This window comes from Centruroides sculpturatus, unplaced genomic scaffold, assembly GCF_000671375.1.
Source record: "Centruroides sculpturatus isolate CEXI.00-Female unplaced genomic scaffold, Cexi_2.0 scaffold798, whole genome shotgun sequence".
NCBI lineage: Eukaryota > Metazoa > Arthropoda > Arachnida > Scorpiones > Buthidae > Centruroides > Centruroides sculpturatus.
The window spans coordinates 271,881-293,217 of NW_019384974.1; the positions used below are offsets into that span (position 1 = coordinate 271,881).

The 21,337-nt window shown below is 33.1% G+C and overlaps 1 protein-coding gene and 1 long non-coding RNA gene across 2 annotated transcripts in view; both read left to right on the top strand.

Moving 5' to 3' along the window:
• Positions 1-1,034: 1,034 nt before the first annotated feature.
• The window catches only part of LOC111632655, a 61,447-nt gene continuing 41,144 nt past the window's right edge, over positions 1,035-21,337 (top strand). Inside the window, exon 1 of the long non-coding RNA XR_002757902.1 lies at positions 1,035-1,694. This is a non-coding gene — a long non-coding RNA (uncharacterized LOC111632655). The remainder of the gene's footprint in view (positions 1,695-21,337) is intronic.
• LOC111632654 (POU domain, class 3, transcription factor 4-like) lies at positions 17,481-20,650 on the top strand. The gene has a single exon (XM_023377148.1). It carries the CDS (start codon positions 18,064-18,066, stop codon positions 19,330-19,332), a length of 1,269 nt encoding a protein of 422 aa, XP_023232916.1. The 5' UTR covers positions 17,481-18,063; the 3' UTR covers positions 19,333-20,650.

Genomic DNA, 21,337 nt, shown 5'->3' on the forward strand with positions numbered 1-21,337 from the left:
TTTGTTTATTGATATTTAAATCTTTTATTGTAAATTTTTTTCTCTACTTTTTCTCTTTAACTGTTAATTTTAGATGTGACATAATAAATTTCTCTACTGTGTCGTATCCGTTTTAATTTCTTTAAAAATAAACAACATGAAAATTCTAAAGTAAAAAATTAAATACTTATTTTCTATTTGTTCTAAATTTAAATAGGCCTATATTATTTTTAAATATATTATATTGATTAATGTGTTAAATAACTATTATCACGTAGCAACCCATTATGTTCTGTTTAAAGATCTTTTGTAGAGAATATCGAATTAATTTTAGTTAAAAGAATGATTTTAAACTAACAAAAATTCAAGTTTTAAGTAAGGCCATTGTGTTCAATTTTTAAAAAATAAAATGTATTTTATACGACACTAAAAAACAGTTTTACTATTTTTGTTTCCAGACTACACGATAGCATGCATGATATAGAATTTATCAGATTTGTTAAATTTATCAACGACATGTTTAAAATTTGTGAAATTTAACGCGAATAAATGTTTCGCGTGATAAACATAAACGCAAAACATAGGCCTATGAGCTATATACTACAAACGAAATGATTACTTATCAGCAAAATAGAAACATGTGAAAATATTAAGAGTATAATAAACCTATCCTCTTCAATTTTTTATATGCTTTTTCAACATTATTAATATTTTAATACAGAAAATTTCATAAATTTTTCAACTGTATTAATGTAGGCCGCAATTAGAATAATGTAGAATCGACTCTGGTATCAATCTCTGTTTAACTTTTCTAATTCACTTAAGCAATTAGTCAATATGTACAAATAATTCATTTTTCGTCAATTTTTTAAGGTTAAAAAAATTAAATAATGCTAATATTCACTTGTTACATTAAATACATTTAAATAATTTTATTGGAATAAATATTATAAGCCTATATTATCGACTAGTATCTATGTTTTAATATTTTACATAAAATATGTTCAATAAGAATGAATTTTCGAAATTCAATTGGATCGAGGGATTTATTGCTTATTAAGTTATTAGTTTACCTTATTTGAATATAAAACTCGATAAAATAGTTATAAAATGATTTTCTTAATATTACTAAATATAATATTCTATGTTGTATTTAGAAACATTAACTTATCGAATTAAAACAGATCAACTTTCATTAACTTTGGTCTATTGAATGACTATTGACTTCAAATACTGATATGTTAATACGAAAGCTCGTAACTTGAATATTCTAAGTTTTCAGAAGAAATTAAATTAACCTTTAAAACTATAAATATTTAACTTTATTTTAACTTTGTTTAGATAATATAAAATAACAATTTTTCTAGAGAGTATCGGATATAAAATCCTCTTATAACATGTAAATTACTTGTTAATTGCGCATTTCCAATTGACTACGGTACAAGTGTGATTTTGATCACTGCAGATTAATAGTTAGATCTCATTGTCAATATTTTATTATTTCTATTACTTTTTATTTTATGTTAATAATTTATATTGTATTATTTAGCGTTATTTTTAATTATTAAACTTATGTGTTGAAAGATTATTGATTAATCTTAGACGAACGATAACATTCTTGGAGACCTATTACTTGTTTATGTTTCTATTTGTTACGAGAAAAAGAAGGTATTTAAGCCAATTAACATAAAATACAGCTCTATTTTGGCTTAGAGGTATGTTGATGTTTACTTAAATCATTAACACTTCAAAGTATTTAACAAATATTCTTGTACTAAGCACAAACTTTGATTTTACTTCTTTTGTGTTTAAAACGACAGAATGATCATTTAAATAAATGATTATTCTGTGTATTATGATTTTAAGATTATTTTGTAGATTCAAACTTACTAATAGACTAATTCTACGAGCCGCACTCCGTTAATACGTCAACGTTATATTTATTTGTGCTAAAATTTATTTTTAATGCAGACAAATTTGTTGATCTTGTCAAAAGTAATGTTTAAAAATTTTGGCAGTTTTTTTTAGGTAAATAATAACGAAATTAGAATTAATAGAAGTGAAGTAATATCATAGCCGATCACCAGAGGGTGCTGACAGTTTAGTGACGTCGACTCGCACCACCCCAGACAAACAGAACTGGAAATAGGCAGTCTAAATATTGTGTTATTATATTAGCTAATGTTTGTTATTTAACGAGTTAATAGCAGTTATTGACGAGAGCAGAGATGACAATAGAAGACATGGAAGCTTAAAAGTGGTCTTATTGTTACTACTACAACTCCATTAAATCGTCAACAACACAAAAACGTTAAAGAGACACAGAAAATAATCAAGCGCGAAATTCAAAATTTCGAATTTATTTTGATTTAAGTATCATTCCATTTGTAAACAATGATTACAAGAGATTGAAGCGATGACAAGTGTGGGCTACCGGCTGTCGGGTCTTCCATTATGGATGAGTGGGCGTCTAGAAAAGTGTGGGAGGTGTCCGTCCCCGGGAAGAAATCCCGCTGACGTCACCGAAAGAGACACCGACCGTTAGCCATGGCCGATCCGAAATTTTGACTTTTGACACGGATGCGACTTGTACAGAATCGTGTAAATAAATTACTACACCTTGTACTACACCAAGGTCGGCCGTGACGTCACAGCCGACCTCGAATGTAACCCGTGTCAGGATTAGGTAACCGAGTTGTATCGGGTGAGAGAAGAGTTAACTGTGCATCTCCGACCAATTACGTATCATATCTCCAGAGGTCTTGTTGTCGTCGATACACCGTCCTAATTACCAAACCGCAAACGTTTACAATCAATCGCTAAAGCTTGGAGGATTAGAAGTGGGAAAAGGAGATTTGAAAAGCTTTACGCCACTCCATCTAGATAACTTTTCGGCAGAGAATTTTCCAATTGGATTTTTGCTACCTTTTGCCGTAGCTTAGAACAAGCTATCACTTAACCAATCTGCAATTAAAAAAAAGGGGGACTTTCGCCTACACGCTCTGTTGCCTCCTCACTCCGTTAGCTAGCGACACCTAGCGAGACAGATATGCATCGCATTATAGCATCCTCTGCACATTATTCGCCCTCTTTACTTAATAATAAATTATTAATTTGGGCGTCAAATTGCCGATCCATAAATTCTTCGCTAAATGAGACAGAAACATACAATCTTTAATTGTATTCTCATTGTATGCGTTAATTATTCTTAGTATTTTTTCCCTTCCTTTTTTTTTAAATCCGCTTCGGTTTATTTGTACGAATTGTTCGGATAATGTAAGTAAATTTATACGATGTTTTTTATTAAGAACGATAAATGCGTTTTCTACCTTACTTTTATATTTAAAATTTCCTTCTAACAACGCTTATCATTTTTATCTTTTATCGTTTATTGGTTTTTGATATTTCTTTATTTTATAAGTAACTTGTCAGATATCAAAACGTGTATTGATGAATCGTTTTTGATATCTTATACGTTTTGGTAGGAAGCCGAAAAACCTACTTCATTAACTGTTTTATGACGTATTGGCTTTAATATAACCTCTAGAACTCTTATGAAAATCATTTATAATTCTACTTTTTACTAATTAAAATCACAAATGCTTAAAATTTATATAAAGTTTTAATCTAGACTTTCATTAATTTGGATCCATTTTATAATTCCTCTGACCCGTTCTCCCAGATTATGCTTAGCTCTTTCTACCTATTTACAGCCTACCTAAGGTGCATTTTATATCGGAAAATCGAAAATATCTTTCATTAATAATATTTAGATCTAAGTTGATCATACGTACTGTACTGTACGTGTCTGATTTGATATCAATTGCGATATCTTTCATTGAATACAATATCTTAATAGTCAAAAGCCCGGATAACGCAATAGTTTTACTTTCAAATTAATTCGATTACTACTAATCGACAGTGAATTTTATAGAACTTATGCTGCATAAAAGTAACTTTTTATAAATTTATAGGCCTGCGTATATTCAAAAAGTATAATCTATTATAAACTACGAAAGATTTTTGGTATGGATCCAATTCAAAACCGATAAAAGTATCAAGGACAGTCTGCCCTTATAATTCTATAAATATATAATATAGAAATACGATAAACTCACTTTTCCAATTATTAATAAGAGTAGCACAATTTCTGATAAAAATCTGAGCCGTTTTCTAGACGAAAATTGCCGAAAATAAATAATCAATTGATCGTTGCCCGGGTAACATAGAATAAACAGATCCACGTAGTCAACTTTTACTGAAAACGATCGCACAATATTAAAGCATGAAAGTGTGGAATAGGCACTATTCTAGTTATGTATCGAGTTGGTTACACAACAAAACAATACCATGCTCCTCTTGTTTACGTGTCTAGTTTGTTAATAAACATTTATTGATATTTATTAAAATTTTCTAAATAATAAAAGATATAATAGCATTTTAAAATTTTCAATAATTATTCTTACTTGTTTATGATTACGGGTAGTCTATTCTCTTTAATTTACCAAGGTGGCTTGGTTTTGTATTTAATTAAGGTTTTGTCGTCGCATAAAGTTAAAATATTCTATAGTCGCTTGTACAAACATACAACTTGCTTAATTGAAATAAACTAGAGTTAAATTAGATACTAAGGTTTGTGTTATTTAAATATTAAAATTTTCATAATATGGCTATTATACTGTTTCATCTGTTGATCTGCCAAATTATATGAGAGAGACTTGTAACGCGGCCTACACGTGATAAAATCGAATTTATTCTAAGGCAGAAAGGAATATATGTATGAATATATAAATATTCTATCTTTACATAAACCATAAATCGGCAGAACAATTTCCATAGACCTAATTCTCAATGGTTTTTCCATTTGTTGATTGTCTACTCTCTCGTCCCTCTCCGGGGATCCATTTTCTGACGTCGGGATGACGTCAGAGCGGATGCCACCGTGAGAAGCGCACATTATCTGTCACATTGAGAACCGGGGTGTGTCATTTGGTGACAATCTCTTGATGAAGTTGTCACTCACTAGGAGGTATATCATCTTTTTTGCTATTCAGTATTCATCTTAATATAAGGTTTTTCTGCTAGAGTTTGGGTCATCTTTCATTTTTGCCTGCGATGTTGAATACGAACGAGAGAATCTCTCTTCGAGACCATCCCAGTTGTGGTTAACTGGATGGATTTTTGCAATTTTAACTCTGATAAGAAACAGTTAACAATTTAGGCCTTGGCATTTTTATAGAGAAAAATTTAGCTTCCCATTTAAGAATAGAAGTCAAGTGGGATTATTGTATATACTTGAATAGCACCTGCACTAAGCTTATAATACAGAATAAGATTAGTTTTTACCTGTATTTTTACCTAAGCTAAGAATAATGATTTAGTATTCCCCACTAAGACAAGAAGATTTATTATGATTATGTCCTTACGAGAGATCCTAACCTATGCCAGATTATGGAGTCACTAGAGTCATAATCATAGAGATTATCTTAATCGGACACTAGAGGCAAAGTTTATTTATTTATTGTGAACGTAATAGGCTTACAATAAATATATCTTTTACAGGATTTAATCTTTTGTAAAATCATATTTTCGATTTTTCCGAATCCATCTCTCTCTCTCTTTCTCTTTGTGGCTAGCATTTGCGCTCGTGGTTTGGATTATGCATTTTCAGTAACCGATAAATAATGAATGAAGTATGCCTACACTACACCTTGAATGAATAATTGTTAATATATTCAGATTCAAAACGTGTTTCCGAACCGTGTCTACATCTATTAGAATTTTAACTTTACTTAAACTATATTTAAAAAATTAAAACCTCTATACAGTGACCTATGGACTTATTAATGTTAACATTTAACGTAAAAATTCTTGGATTAAATTAAGGCTTCAAAACTTATCGTTTGTATTTATATCTTTGTGAAATTCTATTTTCCCTAAAATTAACTAATAATCTTTTACATAATACGAGAAACTATAGATTTTAGTTACTCATCTTAATAAAATGATGCATGAAAAATTTGGAATATGAAATTTCATGAAATTTTAAGGGAAGGAAAGTCTATTCAAAATATAAACTGGCAAAAATCTTTTTGAACTTTTGAGCTATATTTGAGACTTTATTCTTATGCTTCACGGTTCATCACACTAACATGTAAACTTTAAGAAAATTAGAAACATAGAATTATTTAAATCTTATTAGAACTTTTTTTAATGTTTTTATCCTTTTAATCAAAGTTAAAATATTGGTTTGAATCATCAATTCTTCAATTTTGCTTTTCATGAAATAAAAAGAATAAACTGTCCAACTGGAAACGATATCCTTTTTACGCGTGAGTAATTAAGTTATTACTACTTAATAACTTTGAATAGGTTATATGAATCTATAAAAATTGTGTTTAAAAACAGTTCATTTGAATATCTACATAACATATTTTAGTACGCTGACATAAAAAAAAAGACATTATATTATCTATTCACACGTAGATCTTCTTACAGTAAATCTAGATTTAAATGTCATTCAAGACTATAATTCGACTAATTTTAATCAATCTAAGTGCAAAAGAAAATTTTATGAAGGCAGCAATTCGTAAAAGTACCAACCTGTAATTTTCGTAATTAAAATCATTAAATTTTATAAAGTAAAAACAGTTTATACTCATAGAATCAACGCCAATAAAGAGCATTATGACTAAATTAATGATTACGTAGCAAAATTATCAGCAAGAAGAAGGGGGAAAAGAATGAAGTTTTATCCTTGTAAAAAAAAAAATCTATCTCTTTCAAATTTCTCAGTTCTAGTTACTTAACATATTTGATCTAAACGCAATTTCAAATCGCCGTGTCCATATCAGATTCATCTCACGTAAAACAAAAATCAAGTAACTTATCTATGAAGGTAATGCTGACAGTTATTTCAATGCCGAGCAGAACAGTTGGAGTAGGTTATAGTAAGAGAAGAAATTACAGTGCTAGTAGCTATACACAGGGAGTGACGTATGACATTAGGACTAAATACCACTCTGTCCAGTCTGATAATGGAGATAAATGTTATGTCAGGAGACCAGTTCTAACGACTAGTGACACGCTAAAGCCAGATCCCAGACACTGAGAACAACCACATTCTTCCTCACGAAACCTATTCCGAGGTCTACGTTGGATATTTCAAATATCTGTCTATGATTAACGCTAGTCTATTGACTGAGCTCTTATGTCCCGTCTACATTTCACGAAAATACCATATTGGACACGAACGATTTTCATAAGCGAATTATGAAAATTTCTCTAGACTTCAATTTGTTATCTTTTCACTTCTATGAGAAATAATTCAATAAAAATTATATGTATTAAGAACTCTTAGAACCGAGCATAAACTTCTCATTTTGCGTGTTTTGCTCTTTACTTTCATTTAAGTTTTAATGTTTTGTAAATTTAATAACAAAAATTGTGTAATATTTTACAGTATTAATCGAAATTATTAAGCCAATTTTAACTTTCATTAAGTTTTTAATTCTTAATTTAACAATCAAATTACATGTTAATTTTTAGAAAATATTTATATGATTTCTTAATATAGGCCTATGTGAAAATTGGATTTAGTAGTTTGTTAATATTCTATCCGATTGAAAACTATTTAAAACTGTAAATTTATAGTATAAAAAAAGTTTATAACGTTTAATAAATAAATTACTAATTAAAATTTTAGTACACTAGAAAATTTTCAGATACATTCATAAGTAAACTAAATCATTGCTTATGTGTTGTATATCTGTAACATTGATATGCATACATAACAATAATTTAATCTTCTAAGAAGATAAATAATATAAGAGAATTTTATAAGATAAGCCTTAAAATTACAATGATAATTTTAAAGCTTATAAAATTCTATTCCTAAAATTTACAACTATTTATTACATTCTAGATACTTATAACTAATAAAACGTATAATAAATACTTAGGTTATATGTATATTAATAGGCTGCTGTACTTATTATGATTATAGAACTTTTTATTGCGAACCAAATAATTTAAATATAAACAAAATAATTACGAAAATTTCCGTAGACTTCAAATGGTCATCTTTTCACTTCTGAAAGAAATAATTTAATTTTAAAATATTATATGCATTGCAAACTCTTTTATGACTATATCATAATTATTCTATACTAAATTATATTCAGTTATAAAAACTACAGATAATAAAAGTTATAAACATATATTAAGATTCTTAATACAGTTTATAACTTATAACTTAATATAAAAGTGTATATTGAAAGAATTGGAGTGTACTTAATTAAAGAATATAACGTTAAGGTTTAGCCTAAAACAAAGATGGGTCTTTATAAAATAAAATTTAATTATAATTTACATTATAGTCAAGAGTAAACAGGTCGTTATTTAAATATATATTTAAAAATTCGATAAAATTTATAAATTTCTTATTACAAAATCTGCTATATTTAATTATTTGATAAATTTTAATATATTTTAAATCCTAATTGTTTAAAATTCTAGTTATTAAATACTTCCAAATGATGTATTTTAGACGATTTTCTTAATTATAAACGTTTTATTTATGATAAAAATTCTGGAAAACGTAAAAATTTTATGTATTTTTTACTATTTCTATTATCAATAATAATAACTATAATATCATGTTACATCATATCGTTAAAATTACCATATATACATTCATAACATATAAATCGAGTTTATAAATAAGATTCTTAAACGAAAATTAAACTGCATTAAAGCATCTAGTTTTAAACAGTGGTTTAAAATTTATAGCGACTCCAATATTAATCTAGTTGGCGAAATTTACTAGACTGTGCCATGTAGGAATAAAAATGATAGCAGCTACTATATATCACATTCCACAAACTGCCGTAAGTTTTTACAGTGGTATGGATAGGGGGTCGTGATTCATGATCAACCACAACCAAAAAAAATATATAAAAAAATGCTTCTTACTCGACGCTAGATGGAGACACTATACCCTACAGCTAATAAGTTGCAAGAGGAATGAAAAATTTCTCAGGAATTCTTTAGGCTATAAAAGATACGTAGAAACTTGTTGATGTGCAAAAATCTAGCCATTAGTCTGCAGTTTTAAAGCTAAAGTAAAATGAAGAAACTGCGTCTTATTGCTATCCGACGATAAACTGATGACACCCGATAGAATTTAAATCATAATTAAATTAGGATTCTAATTAATAGCGTTGAATATCATTAAGTAAAAAACGTTTGGCAGAAGAGAAAGAGAGAGAGAGAGATTGATATCTGGAAATTTCAAAATTCTCCACTGATGTCGTTTTAATTGAAATTTAATGCAGAAAAACATTAATGAGTGAATTTTCTCACCTTTCTTAACGTCTCGATTATTCACATTCCAATTAGTTTAAAATACATTTTTTAAACGTGTGTGTATAGATCTATATAAAGGATGATATCAAACTAATGTTTTGCGACAATAGATGATTTGAATAATGTAGCAAAAAAAGCTTCTTATATCAATCTCTAGATCTAACGCCATTCAGCTTACACATATTGTGTTTTGGTAAGTTGAATAAGATTTAATGATCATTTAATTGGTGTTGGATATTTAGATTGCTATCTCGGCGATATCGAAGATTTTTTTCTATTTAATCTATTAATTAAAGAGTATGGCACTGGATGAATGTTTATAAGTACAGGTATAGAGAATCATCTCGGTTGGGAGAAATATAGGATTGTTCCAGCTGGAATTTTTCTACTTATAAGAAAAAAATTTTTTATTATAACTTTAAATTATTTTCAGTTTTAAGCGATTAATATATATTTTTATTTTTCTTTATAAAGAGGGAATTTTTCCAATATGAAATCAAGCTTCATATTGAGCGCATTTTCCAAGTTGCTGATTTATATTTGATTCCAAATATCAGGACAAATGTAACAGAATTCTCAACATGGACTACCAAGCCTGGATAATAACATAACAATACCTTTCTTTTCTAACGTCAGTCATCGAATTTCATGAGATTTAAGTCAACTAGGAAAGAGGTGTTCGGTTGAATGGTTTGGGCGACAAGATTGCACTTTATTTCGCAAGATCTGGAGACTACTTGTAAAGTCGTCTGTAAACGTACTGTAGATTCACGACTGAATGGCGTCAATATAAGCTTAACTCTGGACAACTAACTCTATCTCCATCCGTTTTTTGGTCAGAGTTACACAAGTCGTAATCTGTTTTTTTCAATAGTTCAGTATGATGGATTTTTAAAATTTTTCTAAAATTCGGCATACAAAAAACAACATCTTCTCAGGCTTATCTAAATAAATTCCACTATGATTCTAAACACCCTTTTTTTTATCATCTTCAGTTGGGAGTTTACGCCAAATTGTGATAAGTAATCAGTATTTAAGTATGTATTTAGCTAAGTTATATTTTAAGAGCCTATAAAGCCTACATATATTTTTTTCTAATGCGTAAGGCTTAAGCCGAGATTGTAGACTACTGATAAGGCCAATGAAAATTTTATTGCTTTCTATTGGTTACCGTCTGTTCAGTAGTCTTCTCAGCTTAACTGATTACATTCGATTTTCTAATATGATAGGCCTGTAGTAAGCAACTTTTACGAACTTTTATACGCATCAGTTTGGAGGAATGACCGGTAGAACTAATTTAAAATAAGTTTTTTAAGCGACTTTTATCATTTTTCGGCTCGTTGATAGTTCGATAATGTCAGAAATCTCGCATATACTCTTAAAGTAAGGATACGAACGTGCAATGTCTTATTAAATGCTCAAGCTGCAATTTAATTATTGTGGCCTATTTTCAATAATAGTGATTTTATATAAAAATATTTATACGGAATAAGAACTCAAATATAACAATTTATATTTAAAACAATAAAAAAAAAATAATTTAATAAGGATTTTTATGCTAACAGTCACTCGAGAAAAATTCAAATCCTGAGAACAGTGTAATGAATTACTCAGCCAAGATAAGTTCAAACACTCGGGTTTTTGTATGGGAGTTTTATTTGTGAGACTGAATAACAAAAGCATCCTTTCTAAACTAAAGAAAGGCGAAAAGTTGAGGCCTTTGTAAGGAATGTACAGGATCTTAAATACTTCAATAAGAACGGCAACTAACAAGGCACCCTTAATCCGTTTGATTTCTACGGAACCATACCGAGAAGCGACGATTTATATGATGGTTAGAGAACTTGAACGTTAACAAGAGAAGCGAAATACCAAGCCACAGCTATAAATAAACAAATAGGCAGTTGTTTACCCCAACTAAATCAATAAAGAGGAAACGATAGAAATAACCTATTCGCTTCGGATATCCAAACAATACTCACTAGAACATTAGCAGTTGCAGAAAATCTAGGCAAAATAACCGTATGCACTTCGCTTGAGACTTTCTCCTCGGCGTTAGAGCTGCATTCCGAGGGCCAGAAGCTCAGTCACTGAAGCCATCTGACGCGTCTGTGTTCGTCTGCTACATATTTAGTAGCATAGTTGAAGGGAAATAGATGGAAATGGCGAGTGTAGCAGAATGACGGATGAGTCCGCCAAATCAGTAGACTTCATTGTCAAGAAAACTGGTCTTATGCTTCTTAGCGGAGATGTAAACCCATCTCAAAGGCAGATGCTTCATTAGCACTATAATAAATGAAGGCGTATGACACCGTTCATAACCTAAACCCACGAACTCCATGTTCGTTCCTCTTAAAATTTATTTTATTTTAAAGTTCCTGTATTTTATCTAAACTTAAACTTAACAATGTCATCTGTAAACGGAAAACTTTCACTCTAAATTTACAAAAGCCACTTTTGTTAACAATGAACAAATTATTCGACTAAATTAATCTCTAGCTTCAAAAACTACGACTCCATCTAATGCATTGGTAACTTTATAAATATTCTAAACTTATATATATTTATTTGATTTTAAGATTACTTTCTTAAGCTATAAAAAATTAATTTATATATTTAAAATCCTATCTTGTCTACGTGCCGAAGATTTTATCTGTTTCTAAGAAATACTAATCCCCTGTTGTATCACTATAAATTGTAAACGAACATTATTATAATGACGATGATGCTCGAGTGCTTTTACAAGTTTAAAATTTAAAAAAATATATATATAATTACTTCTCGATTGAACTAATTCAGAACGTTGAACACATAACGCCATTACTATATCTGTCTTTTTAACGTATAAAATCATTCACTTTATTCGAGAAAACTGCTTTATGATTTAATAATGAGGTATCCAAAAATATTCATCTCCAATTCATTGGGCTTATAGCCTGTTTGTAAAATGAACATGTTTAATTCATTATGCTATCTGCATCAGTATTTCTCCAAGTGGGATGAAGTGAAGGCCTCGAAGGTCGCAAATAGCCATGATAATTTTATGTAAGAGCCCATCGTTTTTTCAACGGTTTTCGATACAAATTCTAATACGCTTCTATATTATTATATTTTTATATTAGATGGTGTTAAGTAACTGTTTTTGGAATTTCTAGATGCTCAAAAACGAACTTTCTAGATATAAATTTAGGGGGATTAATAAGAAATATAAGCTTCATAGGGAAGACATGTGATGAGGGTCCTTAAGCCAACAGTGGAGTAATATATTTTATTAACTACTAGGCTGATCCAGCTATGGTTAGGGCCCAAACGGGAGTGTGTGCCATGGCATTTTGTATTATAATAAGTTTACATGTGTAAACCATAGTGTACATTATTATAAATTAGTTCTTAGAAGAGGTTACGGTCATAAAGAAGACATCAAACATTAAATAATATGGTTTGAAAATTACAAGTAGGCTACATGAGGAAGAAAGGAAGAGGCCGCTTATCACTCGTTTTTGCACCTGCTACACATGGACCACCTGTCGGCCATGTGAGAGGTCGCTGGGATCGGACCCCTGCCAGGCCGTGACCCTAAAATTACAGCACTGACCCCTATTTCTGCATTTCCCTTTACAAAACACACGACGTCCGTAAAACTCGTTTTGTACTAAAACATCCTGTTCCTCGTAGTTCTGTATCCTGACACTAGGGGGCATTTAATTTAATTGACTCCCCTCAGAAAAATTTTCCTCATATTTTCGTTTTAATTGTTTTCGTCACGAGTTTGAATAGGGACATTATCCTCGTTACGAAAAAAACAAGCAAATATTCCTATAATGTTTTGTATTACACCTTAACGGATTTGCTTCGAAATTTGTAATAAATACATTTAAAATGGGATCTACGGGTCAATAACGTATGAATACAATTCTACGCAGAAAATTATCATAAAACTATTAAAACTTGAATTTAGGCTATAAAACAGGATTTCTCATATTATTATTTAACGTAACGTCTGTTACGATCAAGGTTTAATAAACTGTTGGGCAATTTTTAGTTAAAATTGATTATTTTTGCTTCTTATTCCAAGAAAGTTTAACATAGATAACAATTTATCTTTAACCTTTCCTACAGTATAATATTGATTAAATTCTCTTTAAAAATAAGAAAAATCAGCTTAATTATAGTTTATCATAAATTATATTCGATTATTAATTTTAAAAAGTCGATTTCAAACATTACAAATCATTAAGACATTCGTAGAATTTAAATTAGAAGGGTTTTATTGAACGAAAGACGAAAATTAAATAAATTTCTTACCATGTAATCTTGAAATTTTGCACAAATCGGAGACGCTTCGTTTCCCCCGTTCAAAATTCTCCATCGAGACTATAAAAATAGGTAGAAATATAAGTTTATAATAAGCTTATTAACGCTATTTAGTAAATTATAAAATTAAAGTTATATAAAGAACCTATACACAGACGTTAAAAAGTAATTTTACGTATATTCGGCTAGACCCATCAAAAATTTGGTGGAGAGAAAGTCGAAAAAATCACAATATAAAGAGAAGTAAATTTTTTATTTGTATGAAAGTGAAAATTCTCTTCTTCCATGCATCTTGCTCCTATCGGCAATATATTGAGCACCCAATACAACGAATGAAAGATCAACTTCACAACTTGGAAACCATTTTAAATTCTAAACAGCAAGGGAATTCTTTTCGATTTAAATTTTAAATGGCCTCTCAATAGAAATAAACGTAACTCCCATATGCGTTCTACACATCGTCGTACACAAAAAGGAGAACTATTTTACATACAACTATCACATACACCTATATTCTTTTTTTCTATATAAACATGCATATATTTCCAATATTCAAAGCTACACCATATTTATTATTATTCCAGTAAATTTAATTGAAACGCTTTTTTCCTGTATTTTATTGCTTACTTATGCAAACAAAACGTTTAATTTTGCTGCTGTTATGATTTATTTTACTTCCTTTTAAATAATTACCACTTCTTTGACTTAGCCTTTACTATACCAAAAGACATTTCTCTGTAAACTAATCTAAATGATTCTAACTATTATAATTTAAGACAGATATACTGTAAATATACTATTTCTATAAGTTACTCTGTGGAAAATGTTTTATTATAAGTGATCTGTAATAGAGTCGAAAGGTTGTAAAAATTATTTTTGAGACAAAGATAATTTTTCGCTTATTATATAGGACATTAGAAAGGGGGATATTGAAGAATAGCAAGTTCTGCCATGAAAATCTCCTCCAATCAGTTCAATTGTCTGTTTATGACGTCACTGGGTGAGAAATAGAATCATTCTCCTTTTTTTTTCCTCGGTGCTTCTCCTTCCACTCTAGTTAGTACCATTCTCGAGTGTGTAATGTAATTTCCTGTAGCTTGGCACTCCACAACGATGGAGTGTTTTATTCTAGGCGTCATTAATTTCTTACAAACACTAACATCTCTGTTATTCATCAAATTGCCTTTTTTTGCCACGTTTCCTTGCAAAAAAAAAATTCCCACTACTGTGAATATTTGTTTACAATTTTAAAAGTAAATCCCTTACAGAATTCCTATCCATAATTTGTATTTTAAAAAAAATGTAAAAAAAAGCTCACTGTAAATCGCTAGAGAACATCACCCTGGATGGTCAATTTAATAAAATAATAACGAAAAAATTAGCAGAATTTTTTTTAGTTGAAGAAAATAAAAAAAAACGTATTATGGTTTATATTTTAATATAATAATTGTAATAAAATAGTCACTTTTTTCTTCTTTTATTTTTTAATCGAAATNTGAGTAAACAGATAATTTCAGTTAACGGTAATTAACTTGGTGACATACTAAATATTTTAAAGTGTTGTTATTTCAAAAGTTTTCCAGTCTAATGTGTAATAAAAGATTTCTGTTTTATTATGTATTAGACTGAAATCTGTAATCAAGAAATTATGCATACAGTGAGTCATATTTTAAATGACATGATTAAAAGGAGTCATAACAACAACAAATTTATTATTTAAATCTATTCATAAAGCATGTTTGGTCACAAATTGCATAGAATGAAAAAATGATTATAAATTTTTTATGTTGTAATATAATTGTTTGCATTGAAAGATTGAATTATTAAACTCTTGTAATTAAATTGTACACTGTTTCCACAAAAGAGAATTATGTCAAAATTTTTCTCTTTTTTTTATACTGTACTGAACATTTAAATATTTTAGACACTTAACATTTAGCATAAAATGTGTTTACTGGGAATTAATGGAATTGGAAATTCAATATTTTCTAATAATAAACTTTCGTGTCCACGCGTTGCGTCATCGAACGAGAAACTCGTCGCCGGACATTCGTTCCAGTAGGTTTATATTTTAATATAATAATTGTAATAAAATAGTCACTTTTTTCTTCTTTTATTTTTTAATCGAAATTTGCTGTTGGAAGTTGCTATAGTTCCACAATCATACACTAGGTGGCGGAATAGACGTTGTTGATCAGCAGTAAAAGCTCAACGTTATAGCAACTTTGCCAAACACCTGTGGACTTAAAAGTTTGCAAAAATTTTAGTACACCTGTCTCAGGTGTTTCACGATGACAAACTGTAAACGATAATTGGAAAGGTGGTAAACGTCTACTTGTTACTCTTCTTAAATACATATATACATTATATATATATATAAAGATAAAGTATATATAAATATATATATATGTGAAAGCAAGTGATACCGAAGAGACTTTCCCAAAGGTACCAGGAGGAGGATTTCGAAAGTGAGAAGATAAAACGAAAAGTGAAAATGTAGAGGGACACGTGACGAGCACGTGCAGTACATCACGTGATCATCGAAGGGCTGTCAGCGTTTTGCCTCATAAATCTTTCTTTGGGCGCTCGGAAAGACACTGGGGAGCTATCCTCTCCGATATCTAGGCCGCTTCTATATATAAGGCTCCTATTAAACGTCTGTTACTTTTGGTGAAGATGAAATTGGTAGTCTCATTAATGTTTATTAGATGGATACCGGTGGCTGTAATCCGTGGATTAGGGCGCCTAGCCAACTTAACAGATTGGTACGGGCCTACAGGCTAACTTAATCTCCTACGTCATATCGATTTTTTAAATAGTATAATCGGGATAATTCCGGCGTAGAGGGAATTATCTGTAGCGTGTTTTTAATTAAAATTAATTCCGACATTGGATTCTACATTTTCTTTTGCTTTAGGCGACTTACAAAATTTTCCAATTGAAACAATCTCTTTCTAAATAGAAAACAAGCTTAGGCAGAATGAACAATCGGAACTGCAAAAAATAATAAAATAAAAAAAATTATATAGTCTATACGTGGTTAGACCAGCTATCGAGTTACTATTATGCCTTCAGGCTTCGTGTGATAAGGCTATTGCAACGGACATTGTTAAAATATAAAAAAAAAGTTATAAACCGATCATTGTCTTAATAGGCTATGATTTAGACAATTATTAACAATTTTTGTTAATTATCAAGGTCCTGACAATTATCACACGAGAAGCAAAGTGTGTTACGTCATGTACGGGGAGTTAGTCTATAAGGTAAAACATAGGAAGTGTTTTCATAAATTAGTCTATGTTTAATTTTTAGTTAAATTTAATAGAATTTTCTCTATTTTTTATAATACGGATTAAGTTTCGTGATAAAAATTTGTAGTAGTATTGATTGATAATACAATATTTGTCTTTCACGCAATATGTAGTTTTTTTTTTTCTAAATTAGAAAATAAATATCGAGAAGGCAGTTGACAGGTGTCACTAACCGATTCATATTTTTTATTTATTTATTATTTTTTTGTTTTAGTACGTTTCATTGTGTTTTTGTGTATTGCAGCTTCGATGTTGGCCCAGATTTATCGGTAAGCGGTTTTACAAACTGCCGGACAGCTGCAGGGAGCTTGGGTCATCTAGCAGCGGGGCTCCCTGGTCCGACTCGCTGTTAAAAAACGACAAAGCTTTTTCTAGTTCGGTCCCTCTACCACCCTCCTAACATCCGTTTACCACAACTAATTATTGAATATTAATTTCTTCTTTCTGCATTTTATTAACCTTTTCAATAATAAGTACATTTATAGTTACAAAACTGTGCCTTACCCTCTGAATTGGCATCTAAGGTTCGTTCTTATCCAAGTCATCAAAATGGCAAAATTTATTTTCACAGTTCGAAAAAACTAAAAATTTCGAAAACGTGACTAAATCTCTAGATATTTTAATTCAGTTAGCAGAAACCGTCAGCTGATATTTGTAAACACATCCGCCATGTCGAGACAGCCAAAACTTTAAGAGCTGGAGTGAATGTAGTGCTGGGCTAGACCCCAAGCACGTTGTCTACATCAATCTCTGCAGTCTTGTCTCCCGCCTCCCTTCTCCAACTCCGCCTGCACGTGTGGCGGCGGCGCTAGTGTACCGCAGCGGGTCAGCCTCACCACGCGTTCTCTGATTCCATTCCCACATTACTCTCTGCCAATGGAGAAGTCGCATGGAACCACTTTCCTTCTGATAGGTTGGAGTCTACTGTCTGTTATCGTGCGATCAACCAATAGGAAACTTAGACACAGCCCGATCCATCATAGCAGCGATGGCCGTGGTCTAAAGCGAGGCTGGATCGGCAGCAATGCAGAGCGCATAGGAGCGCCAGTCGTTTTGCAAGTCAGATCGAAGCGGCGCCCATGTCTGCCGCAGCATGGCTACCAGCACGTCCAATCCGTATATCGCCACAACTAGCGTGTCCTCACTGACGAGCGCACACGCTGCAGACATGCAGGTCGCCACCTCGCAGGCCGGCTACGGTCGCGAGCCACTAGAGATGAAGTATGTACCGCCGCAACACCAGGGACCGAACGGCCATGCACTCGGTCCTCATCCGCAATGGGTGAGCATACCTTCGCACACAGATCCCGGGTCCTGGTCATCTGGAATGCCACCGCCAAGTCTCCATTCGCAAGATATCAAACCACCGCCTCATACGGGTGCCGAACTCCATCCCGGTGCCCTTCATCACCGTCCGCCTCAACACATGGCGGCCTCCCACCCCTGGCACCACTCCTCTCTAGCCTCTTCACATATGGGTGGTATGCCACCCCCAGCCAACGGGTCGTCGCCTCTACAGCACCCTGCCTATGGCATGAATGGGATGTTAGCCCATGGAGGGGGACCTCAAATCCATCCTGCCATGAGAGAAGTTCCACCACACGAGCAGGCCCAGCAGCAACATCACCATCATCACCATCAGCACCACCCCCATCATCATCAGCACGATTCAGTGCATCCGAGAGGTCTGGACCCAAGGCACCCCGAAAGTGGTGAAGAAGAAGCACCCAGTTCTGACGATTTGGAACAATTTGCCAAACAATTCAAACAGAGACGGATAAAGCTTGGGTTCACTCAAGCCGATGTAGGACTGGCTCTCGGAACCCTATATGGTAATGTGTTTAGCCAAACTACAATCTGCAGGTTCGAAGCGCTTCAACTCAGCTTCAAAAATATGTGCAAATTGAAACCGTTACTAGCAAAGTGGTTAGAAGAAGCAGATAGCACAACAGGATCGCCAACAAGCATTGACAAGATCGCAGCCCAGGGCAGGAAGAGGAAGAAAAGGACAAGCATCGAGGTGTCTGTGAAAGGGGCCCTAGAAAGTCACTTTCACAAACAGCCGAAGCCATCAGCTCAGGAGATCGCAAATCTAGCGGACAGTCTCCAACTTGAAAAGGAAGTTGTGCGGGTTTGGTTTTGCAACCGACGACAAAAGGAAAAACGCATGACCCCACCGGCCAGCCAGCTACAAGGAAACGGACCGACTCCGGGAAACGGCGGGGAGATGATGTTGGGTCATGGCGGCAGTCCTGGTCACCTGCATGCTCATTCGCACAGTCCTCCAATGTTGCAGTCTCCGCCGCCTCATACCTCTAGCCTGCCCATCCACAGTGTCGGCCAGTCACTTACAGCTCACTGACCATCACTGGACACTTGGACTTTGTGATTGAATGCGTGAATGTGAGTGTGTGACTTTCGGACGCTCACAGACTGCCCTCCCAGGAACTGCCCCGTGCTGGGACGAAGTGTTTTGTGTGTGCACAATCCCCACCTCAAGCCACAAGGTGTACGTTGTACATAGTTTCCAATTGATACAGGTGAGATGTTTATTTGTGCCAATTATTATTTCACCTACTTCTATCGTGTCGCTAGTTGGAGAGCATTCAGACTGCGGACAGTTTTTTCGCCCCAGGCTTTAGGCCTAGCACCAAGAAGCAAGTAAACATGCGGCCGAGGTAGCTAGTCTCAGGCCGGGAGGAAGGTAGGCTTATTTCTACCGCTTAGACGTCGGCATGGGGCGTTCAAATAATCGGGAGGTAAACAATTAGGCTTAGTTTGGTCTAAGCTGGAGCTACGGTCACAGTTCAACTATCAGGGTTCAATGTTAGACATGCCACAAACTAGTGTTAACTATCACTTTGAGGGCCGGGATAATGTAGCTGGAATAGTTGTAGAGATGTAAGCAGCGTGTGTGGGTTACGAGGGACGGTTAGGCCTCATGTACGAGCGGTTAGGCCTAACGACGATAATACGGTATTTTTTATTAATGTCACACATACCGATAAAATACCGGCGGAGCCAGTCTCCGGGGTGCCAAGCAATCCCTCGCTGTAGTCCCAATCCCGACCCCCTCTAAGGAACACCCCAATTTCACTTTGTATATAGATCTCTCTTGTTCTTGTCGGCACTGTGTATAACGTACTTTAGGACTCTCCTTAGAGGGGGTGTGATTTCTTCTTCCCCCGTCAGTAGCCCATCAGTTTAATTTCCCCTCCATTGCCCATCTTGCAGTAGTTGTGTCGTTGCGTCATTTGTACCACGTCTACGTCATTTAAGAACCAACCACAAAAAAAAAAATTCGTAGAAACTACACAGTTAGGCTTAACTATCACTACTGTCAGACTGACCGACAGGTTTAGATCTGGTACCTTTGTGTGCTTAGAGTAAACAGAAAATTCACACACGCAGAAAAGAAACGTCGTTAACGTAAATATGAATCAAATAGCCAATCAGTGGTTGAACTATCAAACTAAAAAGTTCAAGCCAGTTAAGTAAACATCAAAGATTTACGTATTGTACAGGTATCTCGAGAACAAGGTGAAGACAGCAACCAAAACTCTGTAAAAAAATTTAAAAAAAAATGATATTCTAATGACTGTAGTTCTGTGCTAACGTTGTATCATATTGCTATAGTGACATTAACACGAAAATAAACAGCAAATTCTTTGCGACTATTACGAAAGTGTCTGTCTTTGTTTTCATCCGCTACACAAACAGAACTCGGTGTCCATACGCCATCTTGTTTTCCATGACCTTAGCAGTCATACCTTGTTTGAAACTGCTTACCCTTAACTCGTACTCGCCGATATGTAGGTAGTGAGGGAGACGGTGGGAACGTTCTGGCCCGAAACACCAACTTCTGCCCTCGACTTGCCTCACTGTTCCTCGGGCAGCATTCCTCGACCCCCTACCGCGTGCCTCCTGCTTGGACAGGTAACAAGCAGGAGTCGTCCGATCTATTGTTGCTTTGCCGGCGTTGGGTTACAGAGTCTGGTCTGCCTTTCAACTGGCACATATACCAGACTGGCTGCAACAACACAGTTGCTTGTCGAGCATGATAGAGTCATCTGCGTCAAAAAATCCAGCTACTTTTTGGTTATTTGATGGACTGTGGTGCTCTGTCACCAAAATTGCTCCTTTTCGTAAACAATACCTTATATATTTTTCGTTGAACACGTTCACTTTCTATACTCGCTAACCGTCACAGCTTATATTCTTCGTAACCTGTATCGCCTTCACTTTTAATTACTCTTTTATTGACCATCTACTAGCAGTCACGTGCCACAATCTAATCAAACTAAACAACAATAGTTAGCATATTACATATCGACTTAAAACTGCGTGTCTTCCACTTACAGCTTTAA

What these genes read in the sequence shown, in the direction of transcription:
- LOC111632654 (XM_023377148.1), top strand. Translation starts at nt 18,064, where the DNA reads ATGGCTACCAGCACGTCCAATCCGTATATCGCCACAACTAGCGTGTCC.